This window comes from Rattus norvegicus, chromosome 10 (genome assembly GCF_036323735.1).
Source record: "Rattus norvegicus strain BN/NHsdMcwi chromosome 10, GRCr8, whole genome shotgun sequence".
Classification (NCBI taxonomy): domain Eukaryota; kingdom Metazoa; phylum Chordata; class Mammalia; order Rodentia; family Muridae; genus Rattus; species Rattus norvegicus.
Window position 1 is genome coordinate 11,643,562 of NC_086028.1, and position 16,278 is coordinate 11,659,839.

The following is a 16,278-nucleotide window of genomic DNA, read 5'->3' on the forward strand; positions in this document are numbered from 1 at the left end:
GGTCTGCTTTTAAAACACGAACTTACTATTGCCCTTTGTGGGACTTTGGTCGCGTTATGTTCCAGTACCCGTCTTCACATCTCTAAGTGAGGGACAATAATGTCTTCCTCGGGGGTTGTGGTCAGCAACAGGTCATGAGGGAAAGCGTCCCTGGTCTCTGGCACTGGGGCATTCAGGCCAGTATCAGCTGACCACTAGAGCTTGTTAGCTTTTGCTGTGTGTTCCAGTTTTCCAAACCTCAGATACAGAGGCACATAGTAACTGCTCAGTAAACCTCCATTTTTATCTTTATTCTGAAATAATTTTAGAGTTAGGAGAAAGTTGTAGAAATACTAGGGCGTTCCTCTGCGCCTTACACTCAGTTTCCCCTAATGTTAGTGTCTTAGGTAACCATGGGACATCAGAATGCCATTAAACAAACTGCATGTTTCACCAGCCTCCTTCCTACTGTCTCTTCTTGTTCTCCGGGCAATTTGGCTGTGGAGTATTTCTCGGACTAAGTTCCTTCCTCGGGTGCTTTCTCACAATTAGGTGGAGGTTTTGCACTTTGGGCTGGAACATATCAGCCGTGACACGTTTACTTTAAAAAGTTCCTATCCGTTTACTCTGGTGCAATGCACACCACATAAAACCCATCATTTGTGCTGTTTTACTTATCATTAAAGCAATTCAAAGGCACTGACCGGTACATTCATAACGCGTGCACCCTCTGCAGAACTCGCGGCGTTCTGTTCCTGCTAGTTCATCTGCTAGTTCCAGACTTTTTCATCACCCCAAAGGAAGCCCCGGGCTTGATAGTGTCGTCAATATCACACATCCATCACCTGTATTCTCTCTGTGGATTTGCTTGTTCTGGGCATTTTACATGAAAACAACCACACAACATGTGGTCTCTTGTGTTTGGTTTCTTTTACCCAGTGTGTCTCAGAGGTTGTAGTAAGTGTGCTTCATTTTTATAATTGAATAATATTCGGTTGCATAGATTTTACTTTCCTATAATTCCACAGTGAGTGTGGACTTCTGGGATGGGCCTAAGAGTTGTGGGAAGGAAGAGTCATTCCCCTGGGGTTGGCAGAAAAGCACTGTACCGTGAGGCGGCTAGGGTGGGACCAGGGAATATAGGATTGTGTTTATTCGGGCCGGAGTTTACACAGACCAGTGTAGAACTTGTTCATGGGAAGCTGATTTCTTTGAAAGTTTCTCCTGTGGAGAGGGAAAAAACAGTTGTTCGTGTGAAGGATGAGAGGTCTTCAGAAAACTTCCCCAGGGGTTGGAAAAGGTGATTCTCAGTGGCGCTGACTTTAGAAGCTATCAGAGGCGGCTTGGCTGGTGATGATTATTTTCATCCCTAAGCAAGTTCAGAGGGGCCTAGCGCCACTGGGAACACGCCTTTATTGCTGGCAGAAGGGGAGGTCACAAAAGCCAGGGGTTGAAAACTTCGTTGTATCCAAAAGGTAACCTGCCCTCGGATGCTTCCTGTGCGGACTTGGGGGGCCAGGCTGCGGGGCGGGTAGTCAGAGGCAGTCAAGGCCTTGGAGGAAGGCGGAGGCCTGGTGCCCACAGCAGGCGGCCAAGGCGCCGAGCGGCCCGGGGCGGAGGGCGGAGCCCACAGCGCGTCCGCCGGGCCCCGCCCCGCTGCAGCCCCGAGCCCGGAGCGCGCTCTTAGGCTGGGTGGCGCGCTGCGGGTGCGCGTGTCCCGGGCTTGGCGGTGGCGTGCGCGGGCCGCGCGTGCGCGCTGCGGCAGGGTAGAGGGGCGGCGCGGGCGCGCGTCTGTCAGTGACAGCGGGAGGGGGAGGGGGAGGGGGCCGGAGATGGTAGTGGTGGCGGCTGCGGCGGCTGCTCTTCCGACATGAGGCAGTGACTGCGGGAGAGCGGGCGGCGGGCGCAGCCGCAGCGGCATCTGTAGCTCGGGCAGGGCCCCTGGGGCGTGGGCGCGGCGTGCAGGCGACAGGCGTGCGGGCCGGCCGGCGTCGGGGGAGTCAGACTCTGCGGCAGCCCGCACCGCCGTCCGCGGAGGGACCGGCGCAGTGCCCCGAGCTCGGCCCTGGGCAGGGGTGCGGCGCGTTCTGCTGCGGGCAGCAGGCCCTGCTAGACCGGCTGCTCGGACCGGCGGCCCTCGGGCTTCGCAAGCTCGCGGGCCGGGGCACCGGGCAGGGTAGCCCGCCGGTGCTCAGCGGCGCGGGGACGGGACGCCGCAGGAGCCGCAGGTCGGCCCGCGCGCTTTGACGCACCGGGCGCTGCTGCGGCAGGATGAAGCGCTGCTCGCCTCCGGCCGAGTTGTTTTTGCGAAAGCTGCTCCTGGTGCCCGGAGCGCTCAAGGTCTGAACTTCCCTCTGGAGCTGCAGTTGGAGGCGCACGGGGAGAGGCCACCAGCGGGCGACGGCGCCCGAGGGGGAGCGCAGCGCAGCGCGCCAGGGACTTAAGACTCAGCGCGGCCGCCGCACGAGAACCCCGGGAGCACCAGGTACGGCCGGTGCGGTTCTCGCTTGCCTTGGCGCTTTTATTCGCCTTTATGGGCAGTTTTTGTGAACATATGGTGCCTTCCCAAGTGGCTCGCCAGAGCTCGCACTCGCCACAGGCACGGGTCTCGTGGCCCTCCGGGAGTGTGTGTAGTAAGGCCGCTCTAATTCTGCTGCTTTTGCCTGCAGGTACCCCTGACCTGTTCGGGAAAGGTTCCAAGAGCTCGGCAACATGGCTTCCTCACCCCACCAGCAGCTGCTGCATCACCATAGCACCGAGGTGAGCTGCGACTCAAGCGGAGACAGCAACAGCGTGAGGGTCAAGATCAACCCTAAGCAGCTGTCCTCCAACACCCACCCGAAGCACTGCAAGTACAGCATCTCCTCCAGCTGTAGCAGCTCGGGAGACTCAGGGGGCCTTCCCCGGCGGGTGGGCGGCGGGGGTCGCCTGCGAAGACAGAAGAAGCTGCCCCAGCTGTTCGAGAGGGCCTCCAGCCGGTGGTGGGACCCCAAATTCGACTCCGTGAACCTGGAGGAGGCCTGCCTGGAGCGCTGCTTTCCGCAGACCCAGCGCCGCTTCCGGTACGCACTCTTTTATGTGGGCTTCGCCTGCCTTCTCTGGAGCATCTATTTCGCTGTCCACATGAGATCCAAAGTGATTGTCATGGTGGTCCCGGCTCTGTGCTTCCTGGTGGTATGTGTGGGCTTTTTCCTGTTTACTTTCACCAAGCTGTACGCCCGGCATTATGCGTGGACCTCGCTGGCTCTCACCCTGCTGGTGTTCGCCCTGACCCTGGCTGCGCAGTTTCAGGTTTGGACACCTCTGTCGGGACGTGTTGACAGCCCCAATCATACTCTCACGGCCAAGGCGGCGGACACTTGCTTATCTCAAGTGGGGAGCTTCTCCATGTGCATCGAAGTGCTCTTTTTGCTTTACACGGTCATGCATTTACCTCTGTACCTGAGCTTGTTTTTGGGGGTGGTCTATTCTGTCCTTTTTGAGACCTTCGGTTACCATTTCCGAAATGAAGACTGCTTTCCTTCCCCGGACCCCGGGGCCCTGCACTGGGAGCTGCTGAGCAGAGCCCTGCTCCACGTGTGCATCCATGCCATTGGGATCCATCTGTTTGTCATGTCTCAGGTGAGGTCCAGGAGCACCTTCCTCAAGGTAGGACAATCCATTATGCACGGCAAAGATCTGGAAGTAGAGAAAGCCCTGAAGGAGAGGATGATTCACTCCGTGATGCCGAGAATCATAGCTGACGACTTAATGAAGCAGGGGGATGAGGAGAGCGAGAATTCTGTCAAGAGGCACGCCACCTCCAGTCCCAAGAACAGGAAGAAGAAGGCCTCCATCCAGAAAGCGCCCATAGCATTCCGCCCCTTTAAGATGCAGCAGATTGAAGAAGTCAGTATTTTATTTGCAGACATCGTGGGGTTCACCAAGATGAGTGCTAACAAATCTGCTCACGCCTTGGTAGGGCTACTCAATGATCTGTTCGGCCGCTTCGACCGGTTGTGCGAGGAGACCAAGTGTGAAAAGATCAGCACCCTGGGAGACTGTTACTACTGTGTGGCAGGGTGTCCGGAGCCCCGGGCAGACCATGCCTACTGCTGTATCGAGATGGGCTTAGGCATGATAAAAGCCATCGAGCAGTTCTGCCAGGAGAAGAAAGAGATGGTGAACATGCGAGTCGGGGTTCACACGGGGACGGTCTTGTGTGGCATCCTGGGCATGAGGAGGTTTAAATTTGATGTGTGGTCCAATGATGTGAACTTGGCTAACCTCATGGAGCAGCTGGGAGTGGCCGGCAAAGTCCACATATCCGAGGCCACTGCAAAATACTTAGACGACAGGTACGAAATGGAAGATGGGAGAGTTATGGAGCGTCTTGGGCAGAGTGTGGTCGCTGACCAGTTGAAAGGTATGTGCTCTTCTTTGGCATCTCCCTCCCTGTCCTGCTTGCACCCCACGATATGAACAGCACTTGGAAATCCTAACCTGTCCAGCATTATTGTCTGCAGGCAGTCGGTTGTCTCGGGACAACTGGCTGTGGGGAGTCATTGTGCTTGTTTTTCCTAGCGAGTCGGATGTTACAGACCCAGTCACACTGCAGACAGGGACACGGAGACAGGGCTGACCTAGATAAGACCTTAGAAGGAAGGAGGACTTTGAAAACTCACACCCTGCCTATTGGCTGCAGAGTCTCAGAAATTCTGCTGGAAAGCCGGGTGGGGTAAGTGTGTGGGTTATCAGAGACCTTTGGAAGTTGCAACTTTTTAACACTTAAAGGAATTGCCTTGAAATCCCGAGCAGGGCAGATGTTTCCCTATCTCTTTTGACAAAATGGTCAACCCCAACGAGCCCCTTGTTTTCTTCAGGTCTTGCTTTGGTTATGGTCAAAATTGGGCTAGAAGACTGACTCTTCTGTAGGATCTTGGAGAATTAGACATATGTACCTGTCAGCACACAGTACCTTTGCCTGAATCAGTCAATGCGTCCCTTCTTCCCTCCCTCCCTTCCTCCCCACTCTCCTGAGTTTTCATTTCTGTCTTTCAGCTTTCATTCAGTGCTTTGTTACTGTATCTGCCTGGCTTCATACAGCCCAGATTTCAGAACTCCCAACTCCACAAGCTGCGAGGTGCTTTGGAGGTGGAGTTCTTAATGTCTCCCTTACTCCCAGAGCCTTCACATCTAGCTCTTTGTCTTTAGTCTCAAGGTCCTTACTGACCTTGGAATTTTTGCTGAGTTACATCTTACTTTAGTTTATTTTCTTATTTTTTTTTTTTTGGTTCTTTTTTTCCGGAGCTGGGGACCGAACCCAGGGCCTTGCGCTTCCTAGGTAAGCGCTCTACCACTGAGCTAAATCCCCAGCCCCTATTTTCTTATTTTTATATAGGACAAAAGTCTCTGAGGTCTGGGAAATGGATGAGTAAAATGGGACCTGAAACAAGTATCCTTAGTAATCTGCTACATTTCTTGCCCCATTTCCCTGCAATTTTAAACAGTCCCTGTATTTTACTATACTTTTTTATTTTTGTTTTTGGGTTTTTGTTTTGTTTTGTTTTTTGGAAACAGGGTTTCTCTTTGTAGCCCTTGCTCTATAGACAGACTGGCCTCAAACTCACAAGATCCTCCTGCCTCTGCCTCCTGGGTGCTGGGATTAAATGTATGCACTACCACTTTATAAATCTTCAGGATTTATAAAGGGACATTTATTTTAGAAGTATATAAAGAATTCGCATGGACTTTGAAAAGCTACATTAAAGCTGTATTGTGTTCTGTGGTACCCAAATGCCACACAATTACACAATTAAAAATCCCCGGGAGAGGGAACTGAGAGGTGACGGCTTAAATCGGACAGGGAAATCACAGAGTGGCTGAGTTGTACTAGTGTGCTCTGTCTGCCTTACAGCACTGAAGAGAGTTCAGAGGGAGTTTGTGATCTGGGCTCTCTTGTCATTTATTCTTCTCTGGACAGGGAGGGTTTTCTTTCTCCTGAGTTTTTGTTAGTTGTTAAACTATTTATGGACATAGCAGGAGAAATTTCACCAGAGACTTCCCTTGGTTTAGAGAGATTCAAATGTGGGCATTGACCAGCTCACAAATGACGCTTTGAGTTCCCTTGGAAAGATCTCGCTATGACAAGTGACTTTGTAGTTATGACTGTGGCACCTGCTTTGGGGCTTCATGGTCCTGGTGCCCTCCTTGACATTTTGGTGGTTTTGGGGATTGTGGCACAGTTGTAGGCTGTGGTGCTGGACCACACTGCAGTGCAGTGTGCGTAAAGATTGAGTGTGTGGGTCTCAGCGGAGGCAAGGCAGTTTTGTGACATAGCGTACTTTGTGTGAAGTAGCCTTTGGATTTCAGAAACAATAGGTGTAGTTTAACTGTATTTGGAAGTTTTAAAGTCATAGAATTCTTGGAAATACCAGTATTTGTTAATTTATTGGTGATATTTTTCCCCTTTTAATTTATAGACCAAGGGTTTCAAAGAAATCCCCTCAAGAAAAAATACAAAAAGAAATCCCGGGTAGGGGTTGGGCGATGTTTTTTTTTTTTCTTTTTTAAAGTTTAATTGCAAATAAACTTAATTGTTTCTAATAGTGTAAACTTGGTAAGTCAACTTAAGAAGAAATGTGCATTATGTACGAACAAAAAGTTTGTAAATGGACAGAGAAAGGAAGAAGCAGAGGAAAGGAAGGAAGAAAAGATAGAAGGCTCAGATGAGATAGAACGCTGGGTTGGACCGTTGCTGATTTTTTTTTTTTTTTTTTTTTTGGTTCTTTTTTTCGGAGCTGGGGACCGAACCCAGGGCCTTGCACTTCCTAGGCAAGCGCTCTACCACTGAGCCAAATCCCCAACCCCCCGTTGCTGATTTTTAAGTTCAGTATTCTCTCCTTGAACCATTTTCTCAAGACTGGTGTATGTATGTATGTATGTATGTATGCATACATGTATTTATTTTATGTATGTACATACATGTATGTATTTTCCTCTGCTCATTTTGAAAAACCGCATGGACAGGACTCTAGCAGTAGTGTCTGTCTGCTCAGCTCCCCGAGCCCTTTTCAAAGTGTTTACCTTCTTTACTTCTTATCCCCCTTCATATTCTGGAATTGTGGCAGCATGGCAAGGCCAGTTCTGTCCAAAGGACCTGAATAGAATGCTGATCTCTTATTTCTTCCCGTTCATATTTTCTCCCTCTGTTTTCCTTCGTCTGTCTGTCTGTCTGTCTCCCCCGACTATAACACTCCTATGTCTGTCCACCACTGTGAACAGACCCATGGCAGTCCCAGCCTTGGCAGAGTTGTTGCAGAGTGTGTCTGTATGTTTGGGACACAGAGAGAGACAGGGGCTTGAGTGAGCCCTGAGACCAAGCTCTACAGTAGGCAAAGGAAGAACTCTAAGTACAGAGCAGACAGCTTGGGCCTAGGCTGTCATTCGTGTTTCTCAGTAGGATTGGGCTGTTGGACCCAGCTCATCGGGACTGGGAAGGCAATGGGTGACCTGAGGAGTTGGTTGGGGCTTATGTAAAAGCCCTGGTGATCTCGAGCTGAGAACTCAGTTCTGGTGCTCGTGGCCTGGAAGGGGGATGAGCCTGGAGATGAATGTGCTGTTTGAACAGTTCCTCGGTGAGAGGGTCGGGGGCAGCCTGAGGGGAAGTGTCGGTGGAGATGAGGGGACAGGTGCTAGCTGTGTTAAGATAACCCAATAGGACTCCAAGCCAGGCTTAATCAGAGGCTGGGCTGGGGTGTGGCGGTTTCATAGTTTGAAAGTGAGAGAGCCTTTCAGGTTTCTGGAACTGGCCTGGAGATTTTCGGATTAAAGAAGGGTCGGCATGGCATTGCTGTGGTGAGAAGGAGGGAGACGGATCTGGCTGAAGAAGATTGAACAGGTCTGGAAACCTTGACTCAGTTCTGGGTTCTGGGGCTACAATAGGGTACAAGAGATAAAGCGTCCTGTTCTCATCATGTGGAGGCTGGAGTTCGAATGAACAACTGGCTCTCTTAGTCTCAGACAGGGGAGTTAGCTTGTGGGTTAATTGAGAAGCCCAAGATTTTGGAAATGATCCACAGAGTAACAGCGGTTATGAAACCAAGGCGAAACAGCTAAATTTGAGCCACAGGAAGAGTGCTCCTGCTGTAGTGTTGAGATAAACCTCAAAGCTAGAGGGATCCTGGCCATTCTGTGTGCTGCCACCAATGGCTGAGGCCTGCTATCCAGAGGTTTGCTTCTTCCTGTGGTAGATGTGGAGTTCTGGGGGGGCAGAAAGTGAAACTGTCTCCAGCTGCCCTCTCCCCCTCCATGTGGAGAGGGTTAAGCTTCACAGAAAGAATTCCTGGTTGCCATTGCACTGTTAGTCATACAGATAAAGACATTTCCCCAAAATTCAGGCTGTGAGGCCTCCAGGAGAGAAACTCAGCTTCCACCACGTACGTGCTAGGGTAGCATCTCCCATACACACAGAGACACAGCTTCTCAGGAAGCAAGTGGCTTAGAGAAGATGAAGCAGAAAATGTGGCTTCACAGCTGGCAAAGGAGACCAAAGCCAACTGTGGAGAGGCGGCCCTGTGAGTTCCGTCTGTCTGAGACGATGCCTTGCTAAGCAGTGTGCGTGAGTATAACCCAGGCTGGGCTTAAGCTTGCAGTCCTGCCTCAGCCTCTCCAGTTCTAGCATGTGCTGCCGTGCCTGGCCTTTTCTATGTCAGTCTTTTCAGGCCCTTTGGGACCAAATTACATGGCTTCCAATAAGACGCACACAGCTGTTAATTCCCAAGATAAGCTTTTGAGTGAATTAACTTTTGGCAAGGAAATTAAGAATAAGGTTTGCTGATTTCCTGATGGAATACAGAGGGAGAAAAGGTAATCTTTTTGGGTAGAATTACTAAGAGGGAGGAAAACTAAGAACAAGATTCATAATAATTGTTTCTGCTGACCGGCCAGAGGTGCAAAGCCACACTGACTTTCCTATGCTTGGGTACACTGTGTGCAAGTGCGTCTGGTGGTCATGGTTTTGGTGTTTCTGGTGGGATTTTGGTGTGCTTGTCTACCCAGTCATCATTCATCGGTGTGGCTACCTTTTTGGTGATGACAAGAAACTGGTGGCCACAAAAAGAGTGGGACAAAGTGGCACCATATCCACTGGGCTCTGGCATTCATGTGCAGTTTGCATTTGCGACACTTCAGAATTCCCTAAACAGGACCTGGAACACCAGGGGGATTTTATAAAGAGAAGGAGCTGAGCTTCACAGGAAGGGATACCTGCAGATGGCCAGGGGAAGGGGCAGGTTTCCCCAAGGAACACCAGGGAAAGCTGAGATGATGTCCTACTGTTGAACCTGCTACACTGTGTCGGACCAGCCACCCCGTGCCTCAACTTGACTGGGAATTTGTGAAGGAAGCCGTAGTGGACTCTCCTGCCTTTGGAAATTGGGTGTGTACTGTAACATTTATCAGTGTACTGGAGTGTTTGGTACCCTCTGTGTTGAGTTGAGTGGAAGACTCAGGTCCTTGGAATAGGTGAGAATGTCAGTCTTCTCCTCTATAGTGCAGTAGCAACAGGGTAGAGGCCCTGGAGGCCGACAGTGGGACCCTCGTAGATTTGAGCACAGGGTGAAGAAAGTCCTAGGCCTGGGACATTCTGGTTTATGAAGTTTTCTGCAAGCTAATAGCTCAAAGCATTTGGTCTCAGGGTCCCTTTGCGCTCCTAAATTATTGAGGTCACTGTTTGTCCATAGATTTTTTTCTTTCACCCCATTAGAAACCAAATAGAGAAATTTAAACAAATATTTTGAATTTAATTTCAAAATAACGAACTACCACATTACTATAAACAATATTTTAATAAAAATGAAAACATCTAAGAAGTAACTATTTTCAGACATAAGGAATTGGTGAGAATGGGAGGGTCTGTTTTGCAAGTTTTTTAATGTCTGCGTTAATGAAAAGTTAATTTGAGACATTATAGACTCCATACAGTGGACCCTCCGTGTTAGTCTTCCTTGAGTGCCGGCTGTGTTGTTGTAACTGCCTCAGTGTGCACTCTGTCCCTGGGTATGAAGGACGCTTAGCGCATAGCACATCTGTTGATGCAGATGAGGCCTTGGGAAGTGAAGGACCGTTTTATTGAGATCACTGTGGGCATTTTTCTTTCTCCATGCCAACATTAACAAACAGGAGTTTCTTAAAGCTCCGTGACGACATGGAGCCCTGGGCCTTGTTCTCGGTTTCTTTTGTACGTTGTCACAGGATGTTTCACTGGATCTTCAAATGAGTTTTCTCTTCAGCTGTGACTTTACGGTGACATACATTGGTCATTTGGAGAAGTCTGAAGTCTTTTCCCAGTTCCAAACACGTCCTAAGTGTTGCTGTCAGGACAGGCTGTCTATAAACACTGGGCAGATGCTGACTTGACAGTGTCTGGTATATATAGAGCTCTCCAGAATTCCCATCTTCACATCAGAGTCTGAACTTTTATCGCTGACAGCAAACAGTTTTGATTTCCGTGAAGCGGCAGCCTCATTTAGTTTTTCAGACACAGTCTGACAGCACTCAGGCTCGTGTAGAGTTTGTCTGTAGGTCAAGTACTGATGGTGTTCCAGGAGAAAGGCCAGCAATTTAGCTTGCAGCCCCTAGCTGCATGGCGGCAGTCCTGACAACCTTGGGACCTTGGTGTGTGACACAGTGCTGGAGGCATGTTTCCCATTTTATCACAGAGACTACTAAAGAGACACATACCCAAGGCTGAGATTTAATAGTCATTACTGCTTCATCAAGGACGTTCTTCAGTGAAACTGTTTTCCTCTGCATGCATGGCATGGCTAAGAGCACCATGACAGTACAGTTTGGTCCTTTGCCTTGTGTAGCACATGGTGTTAGCGTTTTTTTACCCCGGTAGCTATCGTAACACCGTAACACACCTGAAAAGGCAAATAAGGTCTTTGAGACTTTATGAAAATAGTTTTGCCCTCACGAACTCGTCCTGCTGTGTGATCAAAAAAAAAAAAAAAATCCCAGCTAGCAGTGTTTGTCCCTACCACGCATGGTATTATGGGTTTGATCTGCAGCATAAAAGTATGGCGGTCATGCCTGTATTCTCAGCACGCAGGGCGTGGCAGCAGGGTCGGAAGTTCAGGGTCGTCCTCAGTTACATAATGAGTTTGAGGACAGTCTGAATTAGATGAAGCCCTGGCACGTACAGAGAAATAGAAAAAAAAGGCAGGGCTAAATGTATATTGCCCAAATATAATCATATACACGACAGGCATTTTACGTGTATTGTGGAAGGAGCTAGTGACTTTAGTTCAAAAATTTTGCTTTTCCTTAAAGCTCCTCTGTGAGAACTTTGGTGTTGTTTTGCAGCTTTTTAAAGTGTCCACTCCATTGCCCTGTAATTTAGTGGTTAGGTGCTTGGATTAGGTTTTCTGTTCTGTGTCTCTTCACTGCAGGACCTGACAAGCTGCCTGGGGGCTCTAAGTGCACAGAGGACAGATCCTCTGATAAGAGGGGAGAATCAGATGAGATGCTTCAAGTGATTGGCATAGGGACTTGTTTACATAGTGTCAGTGGCCGTTCAGTCACCAAGAACCAAGTCTCCCCCTCTGGGGCAAGTTATATTTTGTCCTCACAGAAGGCCCTTCTCCTTTGCTACACTTGTCTGGTGAACTCTGAAACCCAGAACACACCAGGGACTGGGACTGTGTCAGTTTCTTGAATTCAGAAGGACAAGTATCCAGACTGCAAGCCTACAGCTTGCTCTGGTTACACTGTAGCGGCTGAGCTTGGCAGCTTCCTCACTGCAAGCCCCGGGGGAGCTCACCAATATTGTTCTTGGGCAGCTTCAAGTCCCTACAGCTTTGAGGTACTTAGAATGATGTGGCCCTAGATAATTGAGGAATTATGGGAAAATCCTCAGCTTTGGGAGCCTGGGGATATGGCTGAAGTTTAAGCAAAAGCTGTTATTCTACTGTAAACTCTTTTTATTTACTCACTAAAAACTGAAGGAGTTCGTACCCTTGGTGAGGCATGGACAAAGACCTGGAGACAGACTGTGGTCCTCTCCTGGAGTATATGACCTGGATGTGTGAGGACCCACCAGTCAAGTGACCACACAACAACTGTGTACCAACCAGACTTGCCAGTTTTATGTTTATATTAATAGACATATATTTATGTAAGGCCAAGCAAGACAGGCTTCTGTTGTCTCCATTTTGTGAGTGAGGGAATTGAAATAGGGAGAGGTTCGGTAATTTATAATATTCCTTCCACTGGAAAGAGTTACCAAGTGGTTAATCCAAAGGAATGTATCAGAACGGGAGTACCCACCTCATTGAGTTGTAGCGATTAAACGTTAAGTACATGTCAAGTGCTTAGGAAGGACTTGGCACACAGTAACTGGTCAGAGAGGTGCAGCAGCTGAGTGCTTTGAAAGGGGTGATTCTTCAGCAGCACCCAGAGCAATCGTACCTCTCTCTACCCCTCTGTGGTTCACACAGCACCTTTACATGTCTGCCGTCCCAGCTGCTGTGAAATCCTATCACTGTGACACACGTGTAAAAGTTTTTATGTCATTGGCCTCATTCCTTCCCTTTTTATTTTGGTTGGTTCTTTTTAGAACTTTTTGTTTATTCTGTGTGTGTGTGCATGTGCTCGCTCACCCGTGTGTGTGTGTGTGTGTGTGTGTGTGTGTGTGTGTGTGCGCGCGCGCGCGCGCGTGCGCGTGCGCTCCTGGAATGTGGAGGCCAGAGGAGAACTTTTGAAAATTGCTTCTTTTCTTTCAGCATGGGACCTTAAGCTTGTGTAGCCAGTGCTTTTACCACTGAACCACCTTGCCAGCCCTGTTTCAAATTGGTTTTCTTAAGAAGAGATTATTTTAATTATACACGTGTGAGGGCTTTCCTGAGGAGGCCAGAGGTGCTGGATCCCCCAGAGTTGGAGTTATGGATGTTTGGGAGCCACAAATGTATGGGATGTAGTTGCTGGGAACACAGCTCTCTTCTGCAAGACCAGTATGATCTCTTAAGCTGTGAGCCATCTCTCCAGCCCCCAGTTGTTTCCTTAACAGCTTTCTCAAGGAAACAGTGGGTTTCTTCATGATACATATAGACTTCTCTTTGATTTTATTTGATTTATATTAGTTGATATTCCATTACAGATATCACTTTTTTTTTTCCTGAGTCAGGGTTTCTCTGTGTAGCTCTGGCTACAGAGTCCTGGAACTTGACTCTTAGACCAGGCTGGCTTTGAACTCAGAGATCTGCCTGTCTTGCCTCCAGTGTGCTGGGATTAAAGTCATGTGTCACCACACACAGCTGAAGATCTTTTTCTGAAATATTTTTATTTTTAATTGTGTGCATGTTTGTGTATCTATGTGGGTATTTGTGTGTGTGAGTTCAGTTGACTGTGGAATCCCCTGGAACTGGAATTATAGGTGGTTGTGAGTCAACCAACATAAGGTCTAGGAACAGACTTCAGGTCCTCTTGAAGAACAGCAAGCACGCTTAACTGCTGAGCCACCCCTCTACAGAATGCTCCATTTTGATACCCAATTCGTGTCACCTCAGGCATGTGAGGGTCCCCAGAGCTTGGCTGACATAACCTTTTCCATGCAACCCCAGTGGCTTATGGTAGATTTTCTTCTCGGTAGCATTTTTAAGTAGCCGAGAAATTATAGGTATTGAAATCTCATTAATTCAGTTTTTCTGATATGTTTATACAGAGAGACAGCTAAAGTTTACCCTCTCCTGTTTTGAAAAGAAAATTAATAGCATATGCATGTTTACATGAAGAAATAAACCGCAGAGGAAAGCCACGTACATCTCCAAGTTCCTGGGAAGCTCTAATTTGCATCCTTGCAGTTGGCAATTATGAAGCAACGTGGCATTTATTTTTACAGCGTCTTCCCACTAAGGTCCGCTGAAGGACATGCAACCTCGAACATAGATAAATTGCGGCAAAGATCAGCAGAAAAAAAAAAAAACCTACACCAAAATGAAGATGACCTGTTTGTGGCTGAGATGTATACTCAGCATAGCTATGGAAGGTTCCAGAAGACAATTGCAGTAGTCCCTTCTTGGGAGCCTTGTTCTAACAGTGCCTCCTGGGGGTAGGGGGAGTACTGGGCCCTCTCATTTCCCTCAGGCATCCTTGGGTTTGACTTACTTATTCGTGGGTGGTTTCTCTCCACTGTGCTGCAGCGTTTTGAGATAAGGGCTTTTCACAATTTAAGCCCTGCTGACGTATTATAGCTGCTCAGTGGTCACACAGCAGTGGTCACACAGCCCTCTGTCTTCTTCTGGGTTGCATATCTGTGGACTTAATCAACCTCAGAGAGAAAATATTCTGAAAAGCAAATTGTGTCTGCATTGTATATACAGCCTTTTCTTTCTTGTCTGTATTCCCTGCACAAGCTAGTGTAATGTCTACTTACCTATCACTTATAGTAGGTATTGTAAGTAATCCAGGGCCACCAGGAAAATATGCACGGATTACGTGCAAATGCTGTGTCTTTTTATAGAAAGGACTGGAGAGTTTATGAATGAACACTGCTATCCTGGAAGCAGTTCCCTACCACTCCACAAATACTAAGGGACCGCCACTTGGTTTTGAAAATTTAAGAACCACTTTTTAAATGTCTTAGGGAAGATGTAAAGAGAATATAATTGTTTAAAAAACAAGCTTAATTTTTCTCTCTGTGAGTGTATGTGTGTATGTGAGTGAGAGTGTGTGAGTATATGTGTGTGAGTGTGTTGTGTGTGTGTGTGTTTGAGAGAGAGTGTATGTGTGTGTGTGTGTTTGAGAGAGAGAGTGTATGTTTGTGTGTGTGTGTGAGAGAGAGAGTGTGTGTTTGTGTGTGTGTGTGTGTGAGAGAGAGAGAGTGTATGTTTGTGTGTGTGTGTGAGAGAGAGAGTGTGTGTATGTTTGTGTGTGTGTGTGTGTGTGAGAGAGAGAGAGAGAGAGAGAGAGAGAGAGAGAGAGAGAGAGAGAGAGAGAGAGAGAGAGAGACAGGGCAGCCTTGGTCCTTCCTCCACTTGCTCCTATCTAGTGGAGGAAACATTACCACAGTTTCTTACATTCTACATTGTGGACATTGTGGAATGCTCAGCAAGACTTAAGAGGACCTGCGTTCAGTCCTCACTACAAAAGAACCCGACCCAGCCCAAAGCAAACAGTAACCCACCTGCAGCTTCTGTTCAGTGAACTACCTAGCCATTCCTAGCAAAGCCTTGTGGCTGTCCCTGGCCTGCCTTCCAGTTGGTTCTGTGTAAGTGTTGGGGTATAGTCTGGCATGGAACAGAATCCATTCCTGAGTTAAGTCTTTAACACAGAGGGGCCTGACAGGAACTAGAGTGGGCAATGGAGGGGAGAGAGCCAGTCGATACTCTGGGCTTGAGGATGTGAGCAGCCAAGTCCACAGCCTCTGGCCTGGTGTGTTCCTGTGGCTGGAAGGCCAGCAGAGCAGCCTAGGCTGTGTGACAGGAAAGCACAGGATTAGGGATGTGGGAAAGGTAGGGTGAACAAGCTTTGTTTACTCAGGCGATCTGCAAGCTTTAAAATGGACTGTTCAAGAAGTATATCTTAGTAATTTGGTATTCGTGATAATTCTTTATTTGAAATTTATGTACATTAAAAACCAGCATTATCCACTCATCTGCACCCCTTTTGGGGGACCAAAGCTTCAGGTTATTTGTCTCATGTAATTTCTAGGATTTTTTTTTTTTATTTTTGGAGCTGAGGACCGAACCCAGGGCCTTGCGCTTCCTAGGCAAGCGCTCTACCACTGAGCTGAATCCCCAACCCCAATTTCCAGGATTTTTATGTAATTTCATTAAATTCCGTTTAGTTTCTTTTTTTCTTCCAAAGGGGAGAAATGTGATGCAGAAATCAGCTTTTCATTCATTTGTTTCCATGTTTGATTTATTTGCAAAATATTAGCTGACTTTAAAAAAAATAACCATCTGGTCTAGAGAGAGAGGAAGAAAATCTATAGTTATCTCATATACTTTTTTTTGTATACAGATATTAAAATACATTGTGTCACAAAAGCCGTGATGTTCTAAGTAAATGTTGTTTATGATTGAGCCAGTTAACTCTTTACATTGTTAAGTGTGACTGCTTGAAAGTGCAGGTTTTTGGGACTCTGTGCAACTGAGTTCTTATCTCCAGGAGGAGTTTTTAAGGTCATCTCCATTTCTTTTTTGTTGTAAGGAAGCTGTTTGATAGCTGGGGGTGGGGGCTGTGTCTGAAGGGGGAGTGTTGTTACAGAATTATCACAGTCGTGAAGTGGACTTGCTCTTGTAGATTAGCTTTCCATCT

The 16,278-nt window shown here is 47.9% G+C and overlaps 1 protein-coding gene across 2 annotated transcripts in view; it reads left to right on the top strand.

The window, feature by feature from the left end:
• Nucleotides 1-1,811: 1,811 nt before the first annotated feature.
• Nucleotides 1,812-16,278, top strand: part of Adcy9 (adenylate cyclase 9) — a 123,090-nt gene continuing 108,623 nt past the window's right edge. Inside the window, exons 1-2 of one of the 2 annotated variants that reach the window (XM_008767525.4) lie at nucleotides 1,812-2,464; nucleotides 2,649-4,384. In XM_008767525.4, coding sequence (XP_008765747.1) covers nucleotides 2,692-4,384 — 1,693 coding nt within the window. In that variant the 5' untranslated portion in view covers nucleotides 1,812-2,464; nucleotides 2,649-2,691. The remainder of the gene's footprint in view (nucleotides 2,465-2,648; nucleotides 4,385-16,278) is intronic. The other variant, NM_001371690.1, reaches the window with a different exon arrangement.